Genomic DNA, 21,070 nt, shown 5'->3' with positions numbered 1-21,070 from the left:
ACCCGACAACACGACGTGTCGGATGTTGGTAGTGTAAAAAAATACTAGGATTTGATTTGAGGTGCTGTGTTGGGTGTTGCGAATGTGTTTCTGGCGTTACTCTCAAGTTATGACTTATGAATGTTGGTAAAGTAATTTGTTAAATATATAAGTAGAACTAATAAACCCGCCCAACTTTATTCCTTCTTCCACGAAAACAAGTGAAAATATGAAATAGAATATAAATGGCTAAGCTCTCGATTAAAATATGTATTATTAAGGTATATTAGTTTTCTCAGTTAAGACGTACAACTTTGTAATTACGGAGAGAAATCCATTGTGAATAATATAATAAATTAAACAATACAATGTGTTGTAGGTAACATGAAAAATATTATTAATAATTTCATTTTTTGTCTATCATATAATTTAATGTGCGTCGTACTTTGTTATAATAGTTTAGGTTTAGGTTCGATAAGTTTTAATGTAAGTTTATTTGATTTTATTTACAAATATTATAATATACTATTGGACCCTTGTCTTTGGAAATAAAATTATATTAAAAAAAAAGGAGAAACAAAATTCGAATTTGAAAACAATATTAAAAAAAGTTGTATTTTTATATAACGGTGAATGTATTGATTATAATTTTGAAAGTTGTATAAAATAAGTACAAATTTGTTGATGAGCGAGTCTAAACTCGGCCCCGAGTGTATACTAACACTATTTGTTTATAATTCATCAAAATTGGAGCAGCCTTAACTCGTAATGTAAACGTGCGTACATGTTCGACTTTTTTAAATAGGTACATTTACACGAGCATAGCTATACTTCATGTCGCTAGCTGTCGACCATGTATGTACGTGTAAACGTACCCAGCTTTTAATTACATTACAAAGTGACTTCGTCTTGAGACTGTTTGTAATTTTATGAATTATTTTCAACAATCTTAGAGTGTAATCAAAAGGGAGAGCCATACAAATAATTATTAGATTTAAAGAGTAATAATATATCAGCATTGATAATAATATAAAGATTATAAATACGCTTAAATAAAATATTTTTGGCTGATTTTATGTGTTTTATTTATTTTCAAATAAAAATAATGTACATAGTAACATAGTTAATACAAACCCATTTGGTATAATTTAATTATTCACTCCTATTTGAGACATTTAACATTCATCAAACAGATTTTCTTAAACAGTCAATAGAATTAATTTAAATAAAAATCTTATAAAAGAATTAGGTACATAAAATTATAAAATATGTGTTGTACTGTCATGGGGTGTTGCCAATAATTTTTGTTATTAAGTCTAACTTATTGCAAAAATAATAACGAGATATAGAATTTTAACTATTTAAGGTCAACAAAGAACTTCTCGTGTTCCGTTACTGATGATCTCGTAGGTGTGATCATCAATGATCTTATAGACGTCTTGCCGGTAGCTCTGGAGGTTGTGCAGGAACCGGATGGTGCTCTCTTCTCTTATCTTGGTGATCACTGACGGAAGGTTGTCTGTACTCGCTTCATTTGCCAGCGACGCGTAGTATTTTTCCTGGAAAGACAAAAATTAGTGTATAAGCAGCCATTATCAACCTATCACCGGCCCACTATTGAGGATGGGTATCCTCTCACAATGAGAAGGGTTTAATTAGGCCGTAGTCTGTTACGCTGGTCAATTGCTGATTGGCAGATTTTACACACTTTTGAGAACATAATGAAGAACTGTCAGGCATGCTAGTGTTTTTTTCACCGTTAAAGCAAGTGATATTTTTCTTAAACGCAGATAACTCTGAAAAATTAAAGGTGCGTGGCCACATCATCAGCATTAGTTTGACAGACCGAGGCGAAAATTAGCGTGATGAACTGGATGGGTTATTTATTATTCTATTAGGGTTCCGTAATAAAACAAATAACTAATGTTGTTATGTACAGTCCGTCTGGCCATTAATATGATAAACAGGACAATTATTTATTAAAAAGCAATGCATGAAGACATTGCCACAAGGCTGCTAATTAATGATAACCCCTATAAAAGCCAATTGATCTTGGACCGATCGAACAAAGAATAATGTGATTAATTCTATTTATTTCTGTTGACTACTGTGCAACATGCAGTCAAGCGCTTTGTGTGAAAGGATCAAGACGCAGTGAGCTCAGTATAATTATAATGTGTGATTTTAATCGCATAAAACAATTCCTTACGCTTTATGATTTCCTAGTACTTTTTAAATAAAAGTTAAATATATATTTATTTACATAAAAATGGTGTAAGTAACTTAATAAAAAATCATTGTTGTTTGAAGTTTTATTTTCTACCCGTCCATCCCGCACCTAGAAGGCAAGAGTAGTAAGTATATATATGCCTTGCTAGAAACTGGATGTCTCTATTTTAGACATAAAACCCAATTTTATTAAAAAAAAATATTTTAGGGAAACCAGCAGCAATACTTCGCGACAGGTCAAGATGGCAATTGGGGTAGCATGCCCCGCATACACGCACAGGCTCCGCGCTAACCCGGTGCGGGATAACGCAGGTGTGCCGGGCACCCCCCCGTCTCATATCCCAATGGCCAACTCGACCTGTCGCGTATAACCCATTAAGCGTGTTTATAAGCTAAAGTTCTGATAGAGAAGAATACAATCTACTGATCAACTTTTTCTGATGAGTTTTGCCTTTTTAACTGATATCTACGAATTACGATTAAGAATCCTGTTACAGAGGAAAGTAAGTACCTATTTAATTCCGAATCTACGGTTTTTTCATAAGAAAATAGTACACAGGTTCGCGCTTGACCGTTATCTCATCAGATGGTAAGTGTCGGCAGTCTAAGATAGATGGAACGCCAGCCTGGACGTAACTACATGAAATCCAGAGGTCAACCTCCCCACGGTAGTCTCTTTGCTAGAGGGGTGGTTCGTATCCTGCTACTAAGTTAAAATACTTCCTAGTAACTACTCCTACCACAGCTACTATCTAATCTAAATGGAACCGAGAGGAGGTAACGCAGCCAGCGTTCTGGGCAGTTTGCCTCGTCACACGGTGGTTTATTTATTTTATTTTATTTATTTATTTGTACCAGAAAGTTGTAACAATAAAAATAAAAAGAAAGAAAAAGTTTAGACTTTAGATGACATTTTTAGGTTGTAAATTGTTTCAAAAATTTAGTTTTTAATTTATTTTATATTTTAGTTTTAAGTCGATAGTTAAGTTTTAAGTTATTTAATTTTACACCAATAAAATATTTTCTAGTGATGTGAGTAAGCACTTTAGTATTAAAGTATTATGTAAAAATTAATCCCACCAAAAACATTTCATGTAAAATGTTGCCAAGACTCACAAGTTCATAATGTTTTCACTGTTAAAAAGTTATGAGATCTCTAGTAGAGCCAAGCCCCTAGCTGAGCTTAGATTTGTGCTGGCCATGGGAGCTATCCCAAGTCCAAAGTATATAGCTTTTAAATGCTCTTGACTATATCACATTTATAACAATAAATAACAAATAACTCTACTTACAAGCCCTGATTCTACAAACCCTACATCTTGGTTAAAAAAATACGCCTTGGCCGTTTACAGTTCCATCACGAAGTACAATACAAATTAGTAATTGTCGAACAAACTATTCCTAATGGCCTTAAAATATGTTGTCATTTTATAGTTTTACGAACATTAAACGGCCAAGCCGTACTTTTTTAACCAAGATTTAGGGTTTGTAGAATTAGAGCTTGTAAGTAGAGTTATTTGTTATTTATTGTTATAAATGTGATATAGTCAAGAGCATTTAAAAGCTATATACTTTGGACTTGGGATAGCTCCCATGGCCAGCACAAATCTAAGCTCAGCTAGGGGCTTGGCTCTACTAGAGATCTCATAACTTTTTAACAGTGAAAACATTATGAACTTGTGAGTCTTGGCAACATTTTACATGAAATGTTTTTGGTGGGATTTCATTTCTTTTTGACAGGTGCCTTAGATTTTTTTTTTTATTTATTTCTTGTAGGTTCATCATTTTCATGGCCCACTCTATCGTTACCTCTTTTTTTTAAAGCTTTTATTAAACTTGCAATGTACTCGTATGTAACTATGTTTGTTCGGGTGGAATCTTGCAACTCAATTTTGAAGCAGATATACCAAATTTCGTCTTTTAGGACTTCAGGAAACACAGATAGTTGGTACGTTTGATAAATCTGCCACGGACATCTTATCCTGAAAACTTTAGTATTCGAGCAACAGATTCTACAGATATGCATCTCATATACGAAGGGATGAAGGGGGCCCCGATTTCTTAATTTATCTGTTGTTCATAATTCTTGAAATTCATACTTAATGCCAAATTTCAGTCTTCTAGGACTTCAGAAAGTAGCCTAGAATTTGTGACTAGAGGTTTTGAATGTCGATAAATCTGAAACTATAAAAGCTAGACAATTGATACTCAATGCGTTTAATATATCTGCCACGGACATCTTATCCTGAAAATATCAGCATTTTAGCGACAGAATTTACAGATTTGCTTTACCCATAAGAGGCGTAGAGGGGGGGAATTTCCAATTTCTTAATTTTCCTGTAGTTTGTATGCAATTTCTAGTCCACATACCAAATTTCAGTCTTCTAGGACTTTGGGAAGTACCCTAGAATTACAGACTAGAAGTTTGACTGTCAATAAATCTGAAACTATAAAAGCTAGACAATTGATACTCAATGCGTTTAATACATCTGCCACGGACATCTTATCCTGAAAATATCAGCATTCTAGCGACAGAATTTACAGATTTGCTTTACCCATAAGAGGCGTAGAGGGGGGGAATTTCCAATTTCTTAATTTTCCTGTAGTTTGTATGCAATTTCTAGTCTACATACCAAATTTCAGTCTTCTAGGACTTCGGGAAGTACCTTAGAGGTTTTGAGTATAGGTTTTGATGATCATCAGTGAGGGACGAAAACGGCGTATTTTAGGTATCAATATATCTGTAACCATAAAAGCTAGATACTTGATACTTGGTATATTTGGTAAATTTGCTGAGGACACCTTATACTGAAAATTTCAGCTTTCTAGCGTCATCCAGACCGAAGTTATGACGAGTCGAAAATACGGCGAAACACTTCGAGAAAAAGGTACGTAGCGCCCCGGCCGCCGTTTGGCTCGTCTTGGCGGGGGCACTGCCGTGCCCCCTGATTTAATAGTTTACAGGTAAAGTAAGGACCTATGTATGTACCCACTAATCATATTATTCAGTATAGTATGATTTCTGGGATAGTAGGGATTACAATAAATGCAATAAAAGTATTCCAAATAAAATATAGATGATTTTATTATTTTATTATTCTTACAAATTATAACAGCAAAGCTAGGTAATTTCGTGGCAAAGGCCAATTTTCCTTAGCACAATCTGCCGTACATTTAACACAGAGTTTCCCAACTTTAGCTCGTGACCCCTACAAAGCAAATGACCCCTAGATTTTTAACTTTTGCCAGAACCTTTAATATGCTTTCTAGAACTATAAAGTTATATTTTCGTATAGGTATGCTTTTTAAGCAAAGTAAGTAATTGAATCATTTTTCTTTTTTATTGCCTTGTTTTATCAATTCTTACTACTAGGCGCTCTAGCCTCCAATCAACGAAATACCCTTAAGCAACTATATTTGTACGCTATTTTAAATTTAGGTAATGAATATCCATACTTCCATAGTAATATTATAAACGCGAAAGTGTGCCTGTCTGTCTGTCTGTCTGCCAGCTTTGTACGGCTCAGCAGTTTAATTTTTTGATGATATTTGGTACAGATTTCGCTTACATCCCGGGCACGGACATAGGCTACTTTTTATCCCTGAAAAACAAAGAGTTCACACCGGATTCTAAAAGATCCATCCGTGGTTCAGAGGTAGCTTTCGTCTCGGGAATTGACATAGGCAACTTTTTATCCCGAAAAATCAGAGTTCCCATGGGATTTTTAAAATACCTAAATCCACGCGGACGAAGTCGCGGGCGTAGTTAATATAGTTTATAATATTTGTCGACCAAAAAGATTTTTTTTTTCTTGTTTATTTTTTTCTGTTTTTTTTTTTGGCTGCCTCTATACCTATGGGGTTTTTAAGCGCGATAACACACAAAGTTGTTAGCGTCTATGAGCTTATAGACGTCGTTCCTGAAGCTAGCGAGGTGGTCGAGGAACCGCTGGCTGCTGTCGTTGTGCACAGCTGTGAAGACTGCTGGCAGCGGCGTGGCAGCGCTCTCGCTTGATAGGGATTCGTAATAGCCTGCCTAGGTTACCAATCATATTAGTATAGGTATTTATGATTTTACCTCTTATTTACCTCACATTTGATCGGGTTTTAGGTTTACGTAGCTCAAAAGCAAAATCAGAACACTTACAGGATCACTTTGTTGTCTGTCTAGTGTCTATCCATCTGTCGTGTCTGTCAATATAAATCTTGAAATTTGGCAGGTAGGCAGGTCTTATAGCTCAAGTAACGTGAATTTGTGGTCACATCACAAAAAAAAAATGTGTTCAAATTTTCAAAGTAAAGCAACTATATCAAGTGGGGTATCATATGAAAGGGGTTTACCTGTATATTCTAAAACCGATTTTTTATTTATTTTTATGCCTAATTGTTTTTGATTTATCGTGCAAAATGTCGGAAAAAATACTCGAGTATGGAACCCTCGGCGAGTCGAGAGTAGAAAATACATATGTGTATATGTATAAAATACAACAGTTTTTAGTATCCTCAAGCAACTAATAGGTTCCGGAACTGTCAGTTCACTTGATCTACACTTATATGGAACTAGGCAAAGTTTACTATTCCATAAAACTAGTTAACATTGATAGTGCTTAAATCTGCACGGTTCCTTCATGTCATAGAAATAGGTAGTAAGTACTGTATTATCTAGACCTTCTAAAGACCGTGAATATAGTGTGAAAGCTTTGGCGTTGCCTTTTTAATGTTGCGACTTGTCTTTTTTAACCCCCGACCCAAAAAGAGGGGTGTTATAAGTTTGACGTGTGTATCTGTGTATCTGTGTGTCTGTGTATCTGTGTATCTGTCTGTGGCATCGTAGCGCCTAAACGTATGAACCGATTTTAATTTACTTTTTTTTGTTTGAAAGGTGGCTTGATCGAGAGTGTTCTTAGTTCAATAATTGGATCAGCCGTTTAAAAGTTATCAGTTCTTTTCTAGTTTTCTTGTAGAAAAGACGGTTAGATAATCGTTAGGTTCATAATATTATGTCAATTTTTAAATGTCAAGCTGTCAAGATGGACGTTGCCTAGATAAGATACATAATTATTTATTTGAAAATGATGTTTTGAAAAACTCAGATACTTTGGATCGTAGGCGCGGAATAGTCCAAGAAAATCGGTTCAGCTGTTTGAAAGTTATCAGCTCTTTTCAAGCTCTTTTCTAGTTACTGTAACCTTCACTTGTCGGGGGTGTTATAAATTTTTAATTTACACTTGTTGATACGAATTTGATAAGATAAAATAATTTCAGATAAAACTTTTTAGATATTACCCGTTGATCAGTTATCCTTTTCAAAGACTTGGAAACTTAAAAAAATAAAAAAGAAGATAAGCATAACTAGTTCTTTCCGATCAAGCATAAAATTTCTGCTGTTTGGTAAACTGTGCCGCAGATCCAGTTAGAATTTTAAATAGAAAGAAGTAGACGATAAATCAAACCTACTGTTAGTTTAACCTGATTAGTTTGTATGTACTTGCCCCTTGGTGAACCCTCGCACCAATCGGAACCTTCTTTCTTCCCTTCCTCTCTATAGACATTCATTTCTTCTCGAAAACTTGAAACACTAGGGAATCAGAAGAAAGAAGAGGTTGAATAGCATAGTTACCTGATCAGGCCCCATCATGTGTGTCTGCCGCTTGGTGAACCCTCGCGCTGCTCGGTCCCTCTTCTCTTCCTCCAAATGCGCAGTCATGTCTTCTCGGCTTGGCAATTCGAAGCTCCCATTCATTGATCGTACATAATATCGTACCTGACAAAAATATTAAGAATCAGATTCAACTGTTATATTTTCATCATCAAAAAATTCTTAATGATCAAGTACCTAATTTTAGTAAATTTAGAAGGTTTGCGTTCATAGTGTTCATATGCATCAACATGCCCCTTGAGTACCAACAGTATTGAGTGTTTTATTGGCAAGACCAACAGTTATAGAGATAAGTCGTTTGTTTTTTTTTATTCAAATACAAGTTAGCCCATGACTGCAATCTCACTGGTGATAAGTGATGATGCAGTCTAAGACGGAAGTGAGCTAACCTGAAAGGGGTATGACCCTACATCTGTAAACGTTTACCTGAAGGTCAAACATGGAGTAAGCGCACACGTAGTACGGCACGCCAATGAAGCACATGGTGGGATGCGCGATGTTGACGAGGTGCTTGTAGAGTGGCTCCACGCAGTTGTCATCCACTACGATGCCACACGACGAGTGGAGGAACGGGAAGTTGTATACATAGCCTGGAAGAAGATCAAAGATATGATTCCCTTTCTTCTTTCTTTCATCTTTATTTATATGGACCTTAGTTGGTATCGGATTCGGAAGTCACTTGTACGATATTTTATTTAGATGCCCTTGTAGATGCCTTGATAAGTTCATGGAGCAGGAAAATCACAAAAATACATTGGTAGAAGATGCCTCAACTGAGTTTGCTGGTGGCTTCTAGAATATTCTGGGAATCAATCTCAAAAGTCCTAAGTCATAACTCATAGCCATAAAACTATGAAGTCAACGGATTAGTGGGTTGATTAAGTCATCATCATTGCGTGCTTTTTTCGAAATTAAGTTTGGCGATCATCCGAAAAACTTCTCTATTTAAAGCCGCCTCTTTTAACTTCGAGTAACCAAGCTCCCTTTGTATCGTCCAAATATTTGCGTCTTTGGTCACCTTGAGTTCTTTTGCCTACAATTTTCCCTTCCAATAGTAATCTTGAGAATGATTAAGTCAAAGATCACCAATGTTCAAATTTCCACCTACTAGACAATGGTTATGATCACTTCTAGCACAAGCTTACCAAGTACCAAGTAGTTGGAGAGAAAAGGGGATTATTATCATTAAAAACTCCAACATTTTTGTAGAAGAGAACTCACCGGTGCTAAGAAATACCACATCGACCTCCTCTTGACTACCATCTTGGAATATAGCTATGTTGCCCTCCAGCCGGTCAACATCCGGCTTCTGCACCAGATTGTCCGGGAACACCGTCCGAGGCTGCTCTTTGAGGTGATGACTGAGGATGACCTGGGTATGAGGAAGTAACATTAAAGTGTCTATCAACAGCCAAGAGCGAGTCGGACTCGCACACTGAGGGTTCCGCACTCAGGTATTTTTTTTCTCGACATTTTGCACGATAAATCAATAACTATTATGCATAAAAATAGATAAAAATCTGTTTTAGAATGTACCGGCAAAGCCCTTTCATATGATACCCCACTTGGTATAGTTATCTTACTTTGAAAATTTAAACACATTTAAATTTTTTTTAATGATGTAACCACAAATTCACGATTTTCGGATTTATTCCTTTACATGTGCTATAAGACCTATCTACCCGCCAGCCAAATTTCATGATTCTAGGTCAACGGGAAGTACCCTATAGGTTTTCTTGACAGGCACGACGGACGAACAGACAGACAGACAGACAACAAAGTGATCCTCTAAGCCGCTAAGGGTTTAAAAACGATTGGGGGATGAACTTTATATAGGATGAAGGTGATTTTTTACCTTCCTGGTGACGCTGGTGATCTCGTAAGCGATGTCCATGCCAGATGGCCCGGCTCCTACGACCAGGACTCGCTTATTGCTAAAGATGTCCGGTACTCTATAGTCGTGGCTGTGCATCACATCACCTGGTTCAGAAAATGATGATGACATAAGATATGATTAGAGTTACTACTGTTTTGTCAAACAAAATTATACTGACTGTTGATTTAAAATGACGGATTTATGCCAAGTATGTGTCGTATGTTACAAATCTTAGGATTGAAAGATGATTCGAAAGCATTGAAATATCATTGCATGGATTCAAGGCATATTTGTCGTAAGTTAATCACTTAAGATACTTACGTGAGCAAAACTTACATGTGTAAATGTTATTGACATAAAACTGACCTTTAAACTCCTTCAGCCCTGGTATATTGGGTATGAACGGCGTATTGTAATGGCCGTTACACACGAACACGTAGTCGTACTCCTTGGTGTTGCTGAGCCCGCTGGTGAGGTCCTTGAATGTGACATCCCACAGCTCCCCGGTTGGCCCTTGTTTGGGTTTTATCAGCTGGACGTGGTGGTTGAACTGAAAGAGAAACTTTTAGTTAGATGATTCAAATACAGTCCTCCGGATGACAATGGAATGTTGTGTCTGCGCCACTGACCTCTACTTATACGTAAGTACCTACCCTGGACTTGCAATTGCCGACCAGTTTTTGAAGCGATTTATCATTTCTTCATTTTGGCGCTGATAGATAGCATCAGTACTTTTTTGGCTCTCGCTTTTTATTTTCAGGAGGTATTATAATATCTTTAACGTTTTAAATATGCATTGGTGTAGCGAGTGTGTTGACTGTTGAGCTTGTGTTTCAATTTTAAAACTCTAGTTTATTTTTAAAATGACTGCACAGACAGACAGACGGATTGACTGGACGAAACTAAAATGGTTCCTTGCTTTACTACGAAACCCTAAAAACAACTACCTCTGTTTATTACTAAGCAGTAAGCAATAAACGCGTCATTCCGAAAAAAAAAAAATTTTGCGGGCTGCAACTCGTCTATGCTTATAACTTGATGTCCAGTGAGTGTCGCATACTAATTTTGATTTCTTCATAGGACACGATTTTTGTATGGAATAGCCATAAAACCAGCATTTAATTCTAGGAAAGGTCAAAGGTGAGCATGTGCTTACTCTGATATGCCGTGTAACGCCGTGCTTGTCGGAGTACAGTTGCAGGAAGGCGAGCATGTCTCTCGCGGGGAGGTACGACTTGTCGCTCTCGGGGATCGGGAAGTCTGGGAACCCCATTATCTCCTTCGGGAGGTTTGTTCTGGAACAAACAGAAAAGTCTAGGTAGTCAACATTTTTATTCAAATAAACTTTTGCAAGTGCGTATAACGCTGAACGTGTACACTGGTAATTGTCCTTGTCCACAAGTTCAAAGTCGTTCAAAGCAAGTGCAGTGTGGAACGACCTCCAGCCCGCTTGACTGACGACCTTAAGAAGATAGTGAGAAGTGGGTGTATGAGGAAGGCGGAGGATCGTTATGGTGGCGCGTTCTTGGGAAGGCCTATCCAGCAGTGGATCAGAAATCACTTGGCGGCACGGCTTTCCCGGTAGGATGGTAACACGGCTGAAACCTCCCACCAGACCAGACCAGTTTAGAAATTATAAAATTCCAAAACCCTGTCGGGAATCGAACCCGGAACCTCCCATTAATAAGACCACAGCGCGAGCGCTTACTTGCCACTGCGCCAGGGAGATAGTTAAACCACATTTCCAGACAGTTTTTTCGTGGATATCCTATCTAATCTGTAACACCCAAGTAATTGTTTTGCTGACGCTACGCTGAGCCACGCGCTAGGGTCACAGGGTATCAGTGACGTAAGAGGGTCTATCAATTAGTATCAAGCTCGCTCTAGAAATGCTTGTTTGTTCTGTTCTAGAAAGTTAGATTATTTTGCTAATCAGGTGTAGGTATACTGTTTTTTTATCCCGGAGATTTTTAAAGAAACATTATTTAAACATGCTTTAAAACATACCATTTTGTTATGGCTGAGCTTGTTTTCCTTTGGCTTTAATTTCTTTGATTTTACGCGTTCAACCCTGTAGGATATAATTAGCACACCAGCAAAAACGGAGACAGGTGATACTTATTACTGATGAGATACCCAAACAAAACGCGAAGTATTACATCTGCTTGACACTAGAGGTCAACGAAAGTTGCGTAGATAGGTACCAAGGGGTCAATGCTGCGTCTTAGGTGGAGCATTGACCCCGAGTTTTGCACGGGTTTGAAAAATACTAAATCAAATTATTTGTATGCAATTAAACTTTTACAAAGTAGAGTTTGTCTATTTTTAAATGACGCGCCCACTACATAATTTTGTGTAGTAGTGAATAGTGATGTGTAAATTGCGGTGGTGGGGCGCGTCATTTCAAAATAGACAAGCTCTACCTAGGTACCTAACCTACTTTTGAATCGAATAATAGCGCTAAGTTTTTGCTAGCGTCCTAAATTCTAATTACACCCTGAATATTAATTTGTACTTACGAAGTATCGGTAGGTAGGTAGGTACTTGATATAAAGTACAGAAATTAGATCCTACCTAATTAAAATATCTGCCCCCATTTTGTAACGATGTGAAAGATCATCGATATCGTAACGAGACTACATTATAGGGCGGTGATAAATTACATTACTTTAAGTAGGTAACTAGAAATCTATAGCACGCGACAGTCGACATGGCAATCGAGGTATGAGGCGGGGGGACGCCCCGCACATCCGCACGTCAGCCGTGCTGTCCAGTCCCGCACCGGGTTAGCGCGGGGGCTGTGTAGGTGTGCGGGGCGCCCCACCCCGATTGCCATATCAACCTGTCGCGACCTATAGGTAGGTACGTCATTTATAATATTAACTATAGGTAAGCTTAGTTTTTGTTGTTTCTGTTATTTTTCAGAAAGTAAGGGTTAATGCTTATTGACATTTTGACAAAGTTGCATCGTGATAGTAAATAACTTAACTAGTAAATTACTATCGGTGCTGATCACTGCAGTCAATCATTCATTTATGCTTAATTTGCACATAATCATTATGTATCTGTTGGTTATACTATATATATCACGTGCAGTTTATTAATTGCCATGTATCAATTATGTATTCTCAAGTCTCAACATGTGCTTAGAATACCATGTCTATAATAATTGTGTAAATTAATCCATATTGGGAAAGGGTTGCTGTCTCTGCTTTTCACGGTGCGTCACATAAAATAGTGGCAATTATAATATGTATAAATACGAGGTACCTACTCTAAATAATAAGTTTTTGTGATTTTGATGCTAGTTTTACCCGACTACGGCAAAGGGTTATGATTTTAGCAGTCTATGTATGTATGTATGTATATATTTGGGTATGTAATATTATGTGTGTCTGTGTGTATGTTTGTATCCAGATTCTGTGTGTTCAATCGTAGCATCTAAACTACTGGGCCGATTTTGATGAATGAGGTGTCAATCGATTCTTTGTAATGGCTCGGGTTACATAGGCTATACTTTATACGAAAAAAATCGGCCTGACGGAAGTTACATCAAAAAAAGTGAGGGTCTAAATTTTTTTTTAATTTAAAAAACCGGTCAAGTGCGAGTCGGACTCGCACACGAAGCGTTCCGCACTATCGTACAAAAAATAACAATATTTTTTTGTGATGTACCTAACTTAAGCACAAATTCACGGTATTCGCATTTTTCCCTGTGCTTGTGCTATATTAAGACATAACTACCTGCCTTACATGGTTCTAGGTCAACGGGAAGTCCCCTCTAGGTTTCTTGATAGACATAACACACAGACAGACAGTCAAACCACAAATTGATTGTATAAGGATCCCTTTTCCTTTTGAAGTACGGAATCCTAAAAAGCGATTTAGGTTTATTATAATTTAAAACGTACTATTGCTATGTCCATTGTACTTGCCTATTTTTTGGTTTTGATTTTTATGTGTTTTTTTAGTAGGTAATTTCGTGGTGTACAATAAAAGTATATTCATTCATTCATTATGTCTCGAAATTTTCGACGGATATACGTTCAGAAATGTAGATGAGTTAGTACCTCAAGCTCTTGTACATGCTGGTGTGTATGGGCAGGCCGAAGTCGTCGTAGCCCACGTTCTCCGTGTACACCCAGGTGCCGCCCAGCTGGCCCGACTGCTCCAGCACGTCCACCTCCGCGACGCAGGCCTCCGCGATGAGGTGACGCGCGGCGCACAGCCCGGCCGCACCCGCTCCGATCACACACACACGCATGCTGGAAATACAAAACAATACACATATATTTTAATATATAAATAGATGTACATTATATTCTCATGAATACTTTCTTTTTTGTTGTACCTATGCCACTCCCTTTACAACATCTCGCACTGCCAAGGGTCACTGGTAGAGATCACTTATAGAGATAAGTAGCGCAAAACGTGGCGATTGGAAGTCCCTACAAGAGGCCTGTGTCCAGCGGTGGACGTCTCTCGGTTGATAATGATGATTACCTACATGAGAAATTGGACTTGACTTTCCCACAGGCCATAGACAGACAAAGAGCTGCAGACAGCATTGAGGAAATATTCAAAAAGGTCTTTAACCCGAAAATTGTAAACACTTCGATACAGATAAACCAATCTACTGAGTAATATAAACATTGGTTTAAGAAAAGCCCACATTGTAGCTGCACATGAAAATTCCGCTAACTATTTGAAAAATCACAAGTTTTCAGGAGACTCTTTTAAACTTAAATTTTTTGAAAAATATGGTTTACTTTTAATTATATCAAAATCACATAACTTAAAGATTATCTCTTGAATTAGCACACTTGTCAGATAATGATCATCATTAGGATATATAACTTAGTGTATCCAAATTGCGATAAACTGGAAGATCGGCAGGTTATCTTCACGTTACGATTCTAAAATTTGTAACAACATTGTTGAAATATGCAAGTGCATACTGGCTGCATTTCCGCGATAAAAAATGAATAAGTAAATGATAAATATCACGTTCAGTTAGTAAATAATAAATCTGACGTATTTATGTGTCTGTAGAATTAATCAATAGTTAAGTATTTACCTATTAGAGGAATCTTGGCTTTGCAGAATGTAAACAGATGATTATTGAGTAAAGGAAAATTTTATTAATCAGTTAATTATATTAGCTACTAGATGATGCCCGCGACTTCGTTCGCGTGGATTTAGGTTTTAGAAATCCCGTGGGATCCCATTGATTTTCCGGGATAAAAAGTAGCTTATGTTATTCTCCTGGTCTTTAACTATTATCCATGCAAAAAATCACGTCGATTGCTGTGTCGCAATTACCAACAAACTAACAAAGACACTTTCGCATTTATAATATCAGCACTCAGCATCTTCAAAAGCTTTCGTATGGCATTACGTTTGAATACTGTTAGGGGTTTTTGAGGAATTGAGGACCAGTGTCCAGATATTTTTGCCCATGGACTTTTTGATTTTGCTTGTTTTATGGTTAAAAAATAAGTTTAGCATTATTTACGTGCATTTAATTTATTATTTCTGGTAATCTTAGCGAGATAAGTGAGAAAAGGCAAATTGCAAAATATGCAAGATAAGAATAAACATGTATAATGTATATGTAATAATATGTGTGTCTAGTAGGTCCAAGTATAATATCCGGATTTCGTCAGAGGTCGGCCTGTTGACCGTATCGATAAATAACTGAATGGATATTGGATAAACAACTATATCTTATATTAGGTATTTATAGGGTGTTTATATCTCGAGAGAAACAAAGGAACCCTTATAGGACTTCGTTGTCTGTTTGACTGTGAAGAGCCGTCAAAGGAATCAAAACCTATGGGGTATCTTTTTCCCGTTGACGTAAAACCATGGGCAGGTAACAATGTCTTGTCGCATAATCAAAAGGAAAAACCCGAAATCCGTGAATTTGTGGCAACACCACAAAAACAAATATTGTGATGTTACCGGAACCCATCGTGTGCGAGAGCGATTTGCACTGGACCGGTTTTAATTTAATTTAGTTGCATATCTAAATCAAAAGATGTGGCGAATCTTGTACAAGGAACTCCAAGCTTAATTAGTAGTTCCCTGTACTACCTACTATATCATGGAATTCCGCAAAGTAACGTCTACTTCTATTCAAGTTACGAATCTTCACAAAGATGAGAACATTTTGTCACAATTCTTACTTTAGATAACTCAAAATTTAAAAACCCCCGACACAGAAACCTCTATAACAAAACTAGAAAAGAGCTGATAACTTTCAAACGGCTAAACCGATTTTTTTGGATTATAGCTAAGATTTAAGAACACTCTCGATCAAGCCACCTTTCAAACAAAAAAAACTTAATTAAAATCGGTTTACTCGCTTAGGAGCTACGATGCCACAGACTGATACACAGATACCTACACACGTCAAACTTATAACACCCTTCTTTTTGGGTCGGGGGTTAAAAATATAGAAGAACAGCAAAAGCACTTGTCGGAATTTTCACAGACAGAACATAAAGACACTTAGTATTTACTAGCTGTGCCCGCGACTTCGTTCGCGTGGAATAGTGACTTTTCGCGCTTTATATAGCCACGGACGCTCAGGCGCGAGGCGCCGTGATTCTTTAAATTGACATAACTTTTTTATTTATCAACCGATTGACATGAAATAAACACTAAATGTTAAGTGAAGCTTACTACAATATATTAGTGAAAACCGTATCTAAATCGAATAAGCCGTTTCTGATATTAGCGTGCACAAACACACAGACAAACAGACAAACAGACAAACAGACAAATTTTTTTTTATTACAATTTCGGGTTCGGCATCGATATAATAACAACCCCTGCTACTTTTTTATATATATTTCCATTGCACAGACACCACTTTTCTACAATTTTATTATATGTATAGATTCATAGTTTTAAACGAGGTCATTGACTGCGTGTAACTTATCAAAGCGATTGCGTGATTTCGGATAAGCGCCCCAAACTTCTATCTTGTTCTTATCAATTAACTTTTACTCATTAATCGTAATCGATAAGGACTGATGCATTTTATAGGTATGTATATACTTAAGTAGTAGAGTTTTCTTAATTTTTCGCGATAATTAATTTTATCACTAAACAAAATATTTCATTTAACTAGAGTGAATGGGGAAAATTAGTTTGATCATGCCATTTAATTCCCATAGTTATAGCTTTGTAGGTATTGAGGTCAAATTACCGAATCTTTTTTGAAAATCAAACAAAAATCTCACTTACTTGGTTTAATTCCAAAAACTACGAAGAACAAAATTAATCACTAATACTCAATTAAACTAATTAATTTAATTATTAATTAACCACACTGAACAGTTAATTCCTTGGACGTGTGTACTAAGACAGCAGAACTGTATGGAACTTTTGTTGACTTTATCACGTTCTGGATGTAAATGATCGGTCGAGGTGCGCTCTCACTGTTTTATGTTTGCCGTGCTATGTGCTACGCAAGAGTTTTCATATTATATACTATGTTAATCCATAGCGTATGTATAAATTTATTTAAAGGCAACGGAAATAGCACGATATATTATTTGCAATTTTGATTTCCACAGGGATGTGCGAGGGTGCATCCTGCAGAAGGCCGAATATGGAGGTGTATTTTGGTCACAGTGGATGTATATTGGCTGATAATGATGAAGTATCACCTACATCAGTTTTATACCTAGAGCCAAACACGTGTGTACTGAAATAATTAAATACATAGGTGAAAAAATAGAAAATTTTGCCAAAACAATCGTTTTTCTATAATTTACGAGTCCAAGGACGTTATTTACTCGTTCTGAATTACGATCTCGGGAGTCATCGATGTTGGCACTATCTTTATAGGCTTAGGGTTCTGTTATCCGTACGTACCTATAGAACGTCAATGCGTGAAATATTAGTGTGTTTGTCAGAACTCAGAACACGCATAAGACAGGGTTCCGTGGATTCCCAATAAATCTTCAACATAGGTTTGGGTCAGTTAGGAAAATGCAATAATCGGAAAAGTTGCATTATAGAAATAATATTTAAAGTTTAAACTAGACACTAGAAACAACAGTACATGATGCAACGAGTATGCGGCTTGCGCTATGAAGCGTTTGGCAACGCTAAGCAATGTGAGTGATCGGTGTAGGGTTAGTGTATCTAGTATGTAGTAAGTGTAACTACATTGTAGTAACTAGCAGTCAAGCTAGCTGTAGTCCGCGACAGATTGAGATGGCAATCGGGGTATGAGACGGGGAACACCCCGCGCACCCGCACGTCACCCGCGCTCGCCTGCACCGGATTAGCGCGGGGGGTGTGCGGGGCTTCCAGGACCGATTGCTATTTGAACCTGTCGCGTACCTACTATACATATGTATTAGGTAGGTACGTATGGGTAGCACTGACTTACGCCATTGAATTATTATGTACCTACTAAACTTACGGCATAGATTACTTACGGATAGGAATTGCATTGGAAATTAAATCGGAATTCGGAAGCTTTGGAATATAACGTTCAGAAGTATGGGCATATCTTTTTATTATGGGCCTAACTAGTAGGTGGTGACGCAGCCTTAGATGGAGCCCGTCTGCCTATAAGGTGCCTATTCACTTTTCTTTTGAAGGTCCCAATATTATAGCAGCGGGGAGACGGAAGCCGGAAGGGCATTCCATATTCTAGCAGTGCATATTAGAAACGAGGAAGTGAATCGCATCATACGAGTCCGTGGGATTTCGACTATGTAGGGGACTACGGGTGCAGTGCAGATCTTTACTATATGCCTCGCGGTCTGGTAGTAAAATAGCGAAGGTGGATTTAATCAAATAGTTTCTTAGCGCATTAACACACATAATGATGTAATCCGGTGTTTGAAAACTAGTCAAATCAGTATCTTTTTATCGAACGTCAAAACACGCGCTTAGTATGCGAGCTTGTATGAAATACTGGCATGTGACGTCACAATGTTTTGACGTGCTTTTTTAATTTAACCGATAATTTAAAATGGTTATTACACTTAAAATTAACAAAGGACGTGGATTTTACGTACTTATTTTGGAACCCTTTATTTTAAATTATTTATTTTTGACATTACAAATACCGTATTAAACACATACCTACTTGCATGCATAGCATGACATCAGGTGAGACATGTATTTATTGCCCTTCTGCTCACGCGCCATAAAAGCAGTACCTCACTATAAAAAATGAGTTAATCTTTATAATTTGGCCCGTCATATTAATTAACATAGTGCAATAGGGTCACCTTTCTATCGCTGAACTAGCAATGTATTAAGTAGGTGTTAAATAGGCAGTAAAATGTGCATGATGCAATATAAATAAACTTTTACCTCCATATACTCGTACCTACCTAGTTAAGGCGCGTGCCCGGGATTAACCGCGGACGTACACTATTATTTATTAGAAACTAGCTGATGCCCGCAGCTTCGCCCGCGTGGATTGGTCAGATCCCCTGCAGCATCAGGATTGAGGAGTTGGAATCCAAATTTTTTATGAAACAATGTCGCAAAGTTCCTCTATCGATTAAAAAAAAATTACGCAAATCTGTTCCGAAATCTCAGAGATTTCGGTGTACATAGGTAGAAAAACACAACTCCCTTTTTGAAAGTCGGTTAAAAAAGTAGCCTATGTTACACCCTGGTCAATCCTCTACTTGTCTGTGAAAACCCCGTCAAAATCGGTTCAGCCGTTCCAAAGATTAGCCTTTTCAAACAGACAGACAGACAGACAGACAGACAGACAGACAGACAGACAGACAGACAGACAGACAGACAGACAAAAATTTTAAAAACGTGTGATTCAGTTAAGGTATCGTTCAAATAACCCTATGAGCTTAATATGAGGTAGTTATTTCGAAATTACAGACAGACACTCCAATTTTATTTATTAGTATAGATAGTTCGCGACAGGTCGAGATGGCAATCGGAGTGGGGCCCCGCGCACACCCGCACAGCCCCCGCGTTTACCCGGGTGAGGCGCGGGTTAGCGGAACGTCTCCCACCTCACACCCCGATTGCCATCTGGACCTGTGGCATGCAATAGGTACCTACCTTCTCAAAGTAAGATAAGTATAGCTACGTTTAGTACACGACAGGTCGACATGGCAATCGGGATGGGGACGCCCCGCACACCCGCTCAGCCCCCGCGCTAACCCAGTGCGAAATAGCGCGGGTGAGGTGCGGGTGAAGCGCATCCCGCCTCATACCCCGATTGCCATCTCGACCTGTCGCGTACTATAGTTAAAATCTAGGCGGTAAATATATTTGATAACTTATGTTATGTACCTATCTACTGGATTTAATTCACATTTACCCTTAATTTAATTCATAGAAAATAATACTTTTTATTCAAATAAACTTTTACAAGTGCTTTTGAATCATGAATTGCATCTACCACTGCATGGTTCAGAATGATACCACTGCTGAGTAGATCCAGCAAAAAACTCGGCGGTTTAAAGACTTGATTTACAATATGATGCCATATGAGGTCATAGCTATGACCTATATTATGTACTAGCGACCCGCCCCGGCTTCGCACGGGTGGACACTACCACGAAAAATTCTATCTATTTTCCGGGATAAAATATAGCCTGTACGGATTCGGAAGAATCCCTCTAAGTAATGGTAAAAGAAATTTTGAAATCGGTCCAGTAGTTTTTGAGCCTATTCAATACAAACATACAAAAATACAAAGGTTTCCTCTTTATAATATTAATAAGTATAGATAGGCATCCTAGGTTATAATATAGGTAACTGCAGTCCCGCAATAGATGTGTTTTGATTACATGACCTACATTATGGCACTTGCACATTGACGTCGTTGGTATGACGTATTCTTGCCGATTATGATATTTTATAATCTAGATGACATATAGTTCGCGACAGGACGACGTGGCAATCGGGGCGTCCCCGCCCCATACCCCGATTGCCATGTCGAACTATAGGGTACCTAGGTTCGTCAAATCAAGGTCTGTAGTCAACGGCAAAGCGGTGGTAGCCTAATAGTCGAGGGTCCGAGATTTGATACCGGTCACGCACCTTTATTTTTTCGGATGTTTTAACGGCGAAGGAAAACATCGTGAGGAAACCTGCATGCCTTACAGTTTTCCATAATATTTTTTAAAGATGTGTGAAGTCTGCCAACCCGCAGGGCAGCGTGGTAGACTATGAGGTCAAACCGTCTCATTCTGAGATCCGTGGACAGTAGTGGACCGGCGATGGGTCATTATGGTAGGTAATGATGATGAGTCAAAGGTTGTTATTTTCTTAGTCTTCGTTAAGGACGTATTTGCACACTTGTATAGATTTTC

At 37.8% G+C, this 21,070-nt stretch overlaps 1 protein-coding gene and 1 long non-coding RNA gene across 3 annotated transcripts; one reads left to right on the top strand and one right to left on the bottom strand.

Moving 5' to 3' along the window:
* Positions 1 to 1,047: 1,047 nt before the first annotated feature.
* LOC123871699 (senecionine N-oxygenase) lies at positions 1,048 to 17,198 on the bottom strand. Of its 2 annotated transcripts, none has more exons than XM_045915613.1 (9): positions 16,998 to 17,194; positions 13,814 to 14,008; positions 10,900 to 11,038; positions 10,110 to 10,293; positions 9,723 to 9,847; positions 9,089 to 9,239; positions 8,294 to 8,457; positions 7,829 to 7,972; positions 1,048 to 1,538 (listed from the first exon to the last, which is right to left on the bottom strand). In XM_045915613.1, exons 2-9 carry the CDS (start codon positions 14,005 to 14,007, stop codon positions 1,347 to 1,349), a joined length of 1,293 nt encoding a protein of 430 aa, XP_045771569.1. In that variant the 5' UTR covers position 14,008; positions 16,998 to 17,194; the 3' UTR covers positions 1,048 to 1,346. The 2 variants fall into 2 exon arrangements, with proteins under 2 accessions (XP_045771569.1, XP_045771570.1); XM_045915614.1 differs by lacking the exon at positions 1,048 to 1,538 and adding an exon at positions 5,272 to 6,244 and having other exon boundaries at positions 16,998 to 17,198.
* Positions 11,912 to 20,782, top strand: LOC123871714. Its single transcript, XR_006797327.1, has 3 exons — positions 11,912 to 11,971; positions 19,052 to 19,054; positions 20,771 to 20,782. It is a non-coding gene; the product is annotated as an uncharacterized LOC123871714 (long non-coding RNA).
* Positions 20,783 to 21,070: the final 288 nt, after the last annotated feature.

This window comes from Maniola jurtina, chromosome 14, assembly GCF_905333055.1.
Source record: "Maniola jurtina chromosome 14, ilManJurt1.1, whole genome shotgun sequence".
NCBI lineage: Eukaryota > Metazoa > Arthropoda > Insecta > Lepidoptera > Nymphalidae > Maniola > Maniola jurtina.
This window is presented reverse-complemented; position numbering and strand designations above follow the sequence as displayed.

Bases quoted from the DNA above. Each gene is read 5' to 3' on its own strand.
- LOC123871699 (XM_045915613.1), bottom strand. From the start codon at position 14,007: ATGCGTGTGTGTGTGATCGGAGCGGGTGCGGCCGGGCTGTGCGCCGCG. The intron at 11,039-13,813 runs GTACTAACTCAT...TGTTTGTTCCAG, and splicing joins AGCATGTACAAGAGCTTGAG to AACAAACCTCCCGAAGGAGA. The intron at 9,848-10,109 runs GTCAGTTTTATG...TTTCTGAACCAG, and splicing joins AGGGCTGAAGGAGTTTAAAG to GTGATGTGATGCACAGCCAC.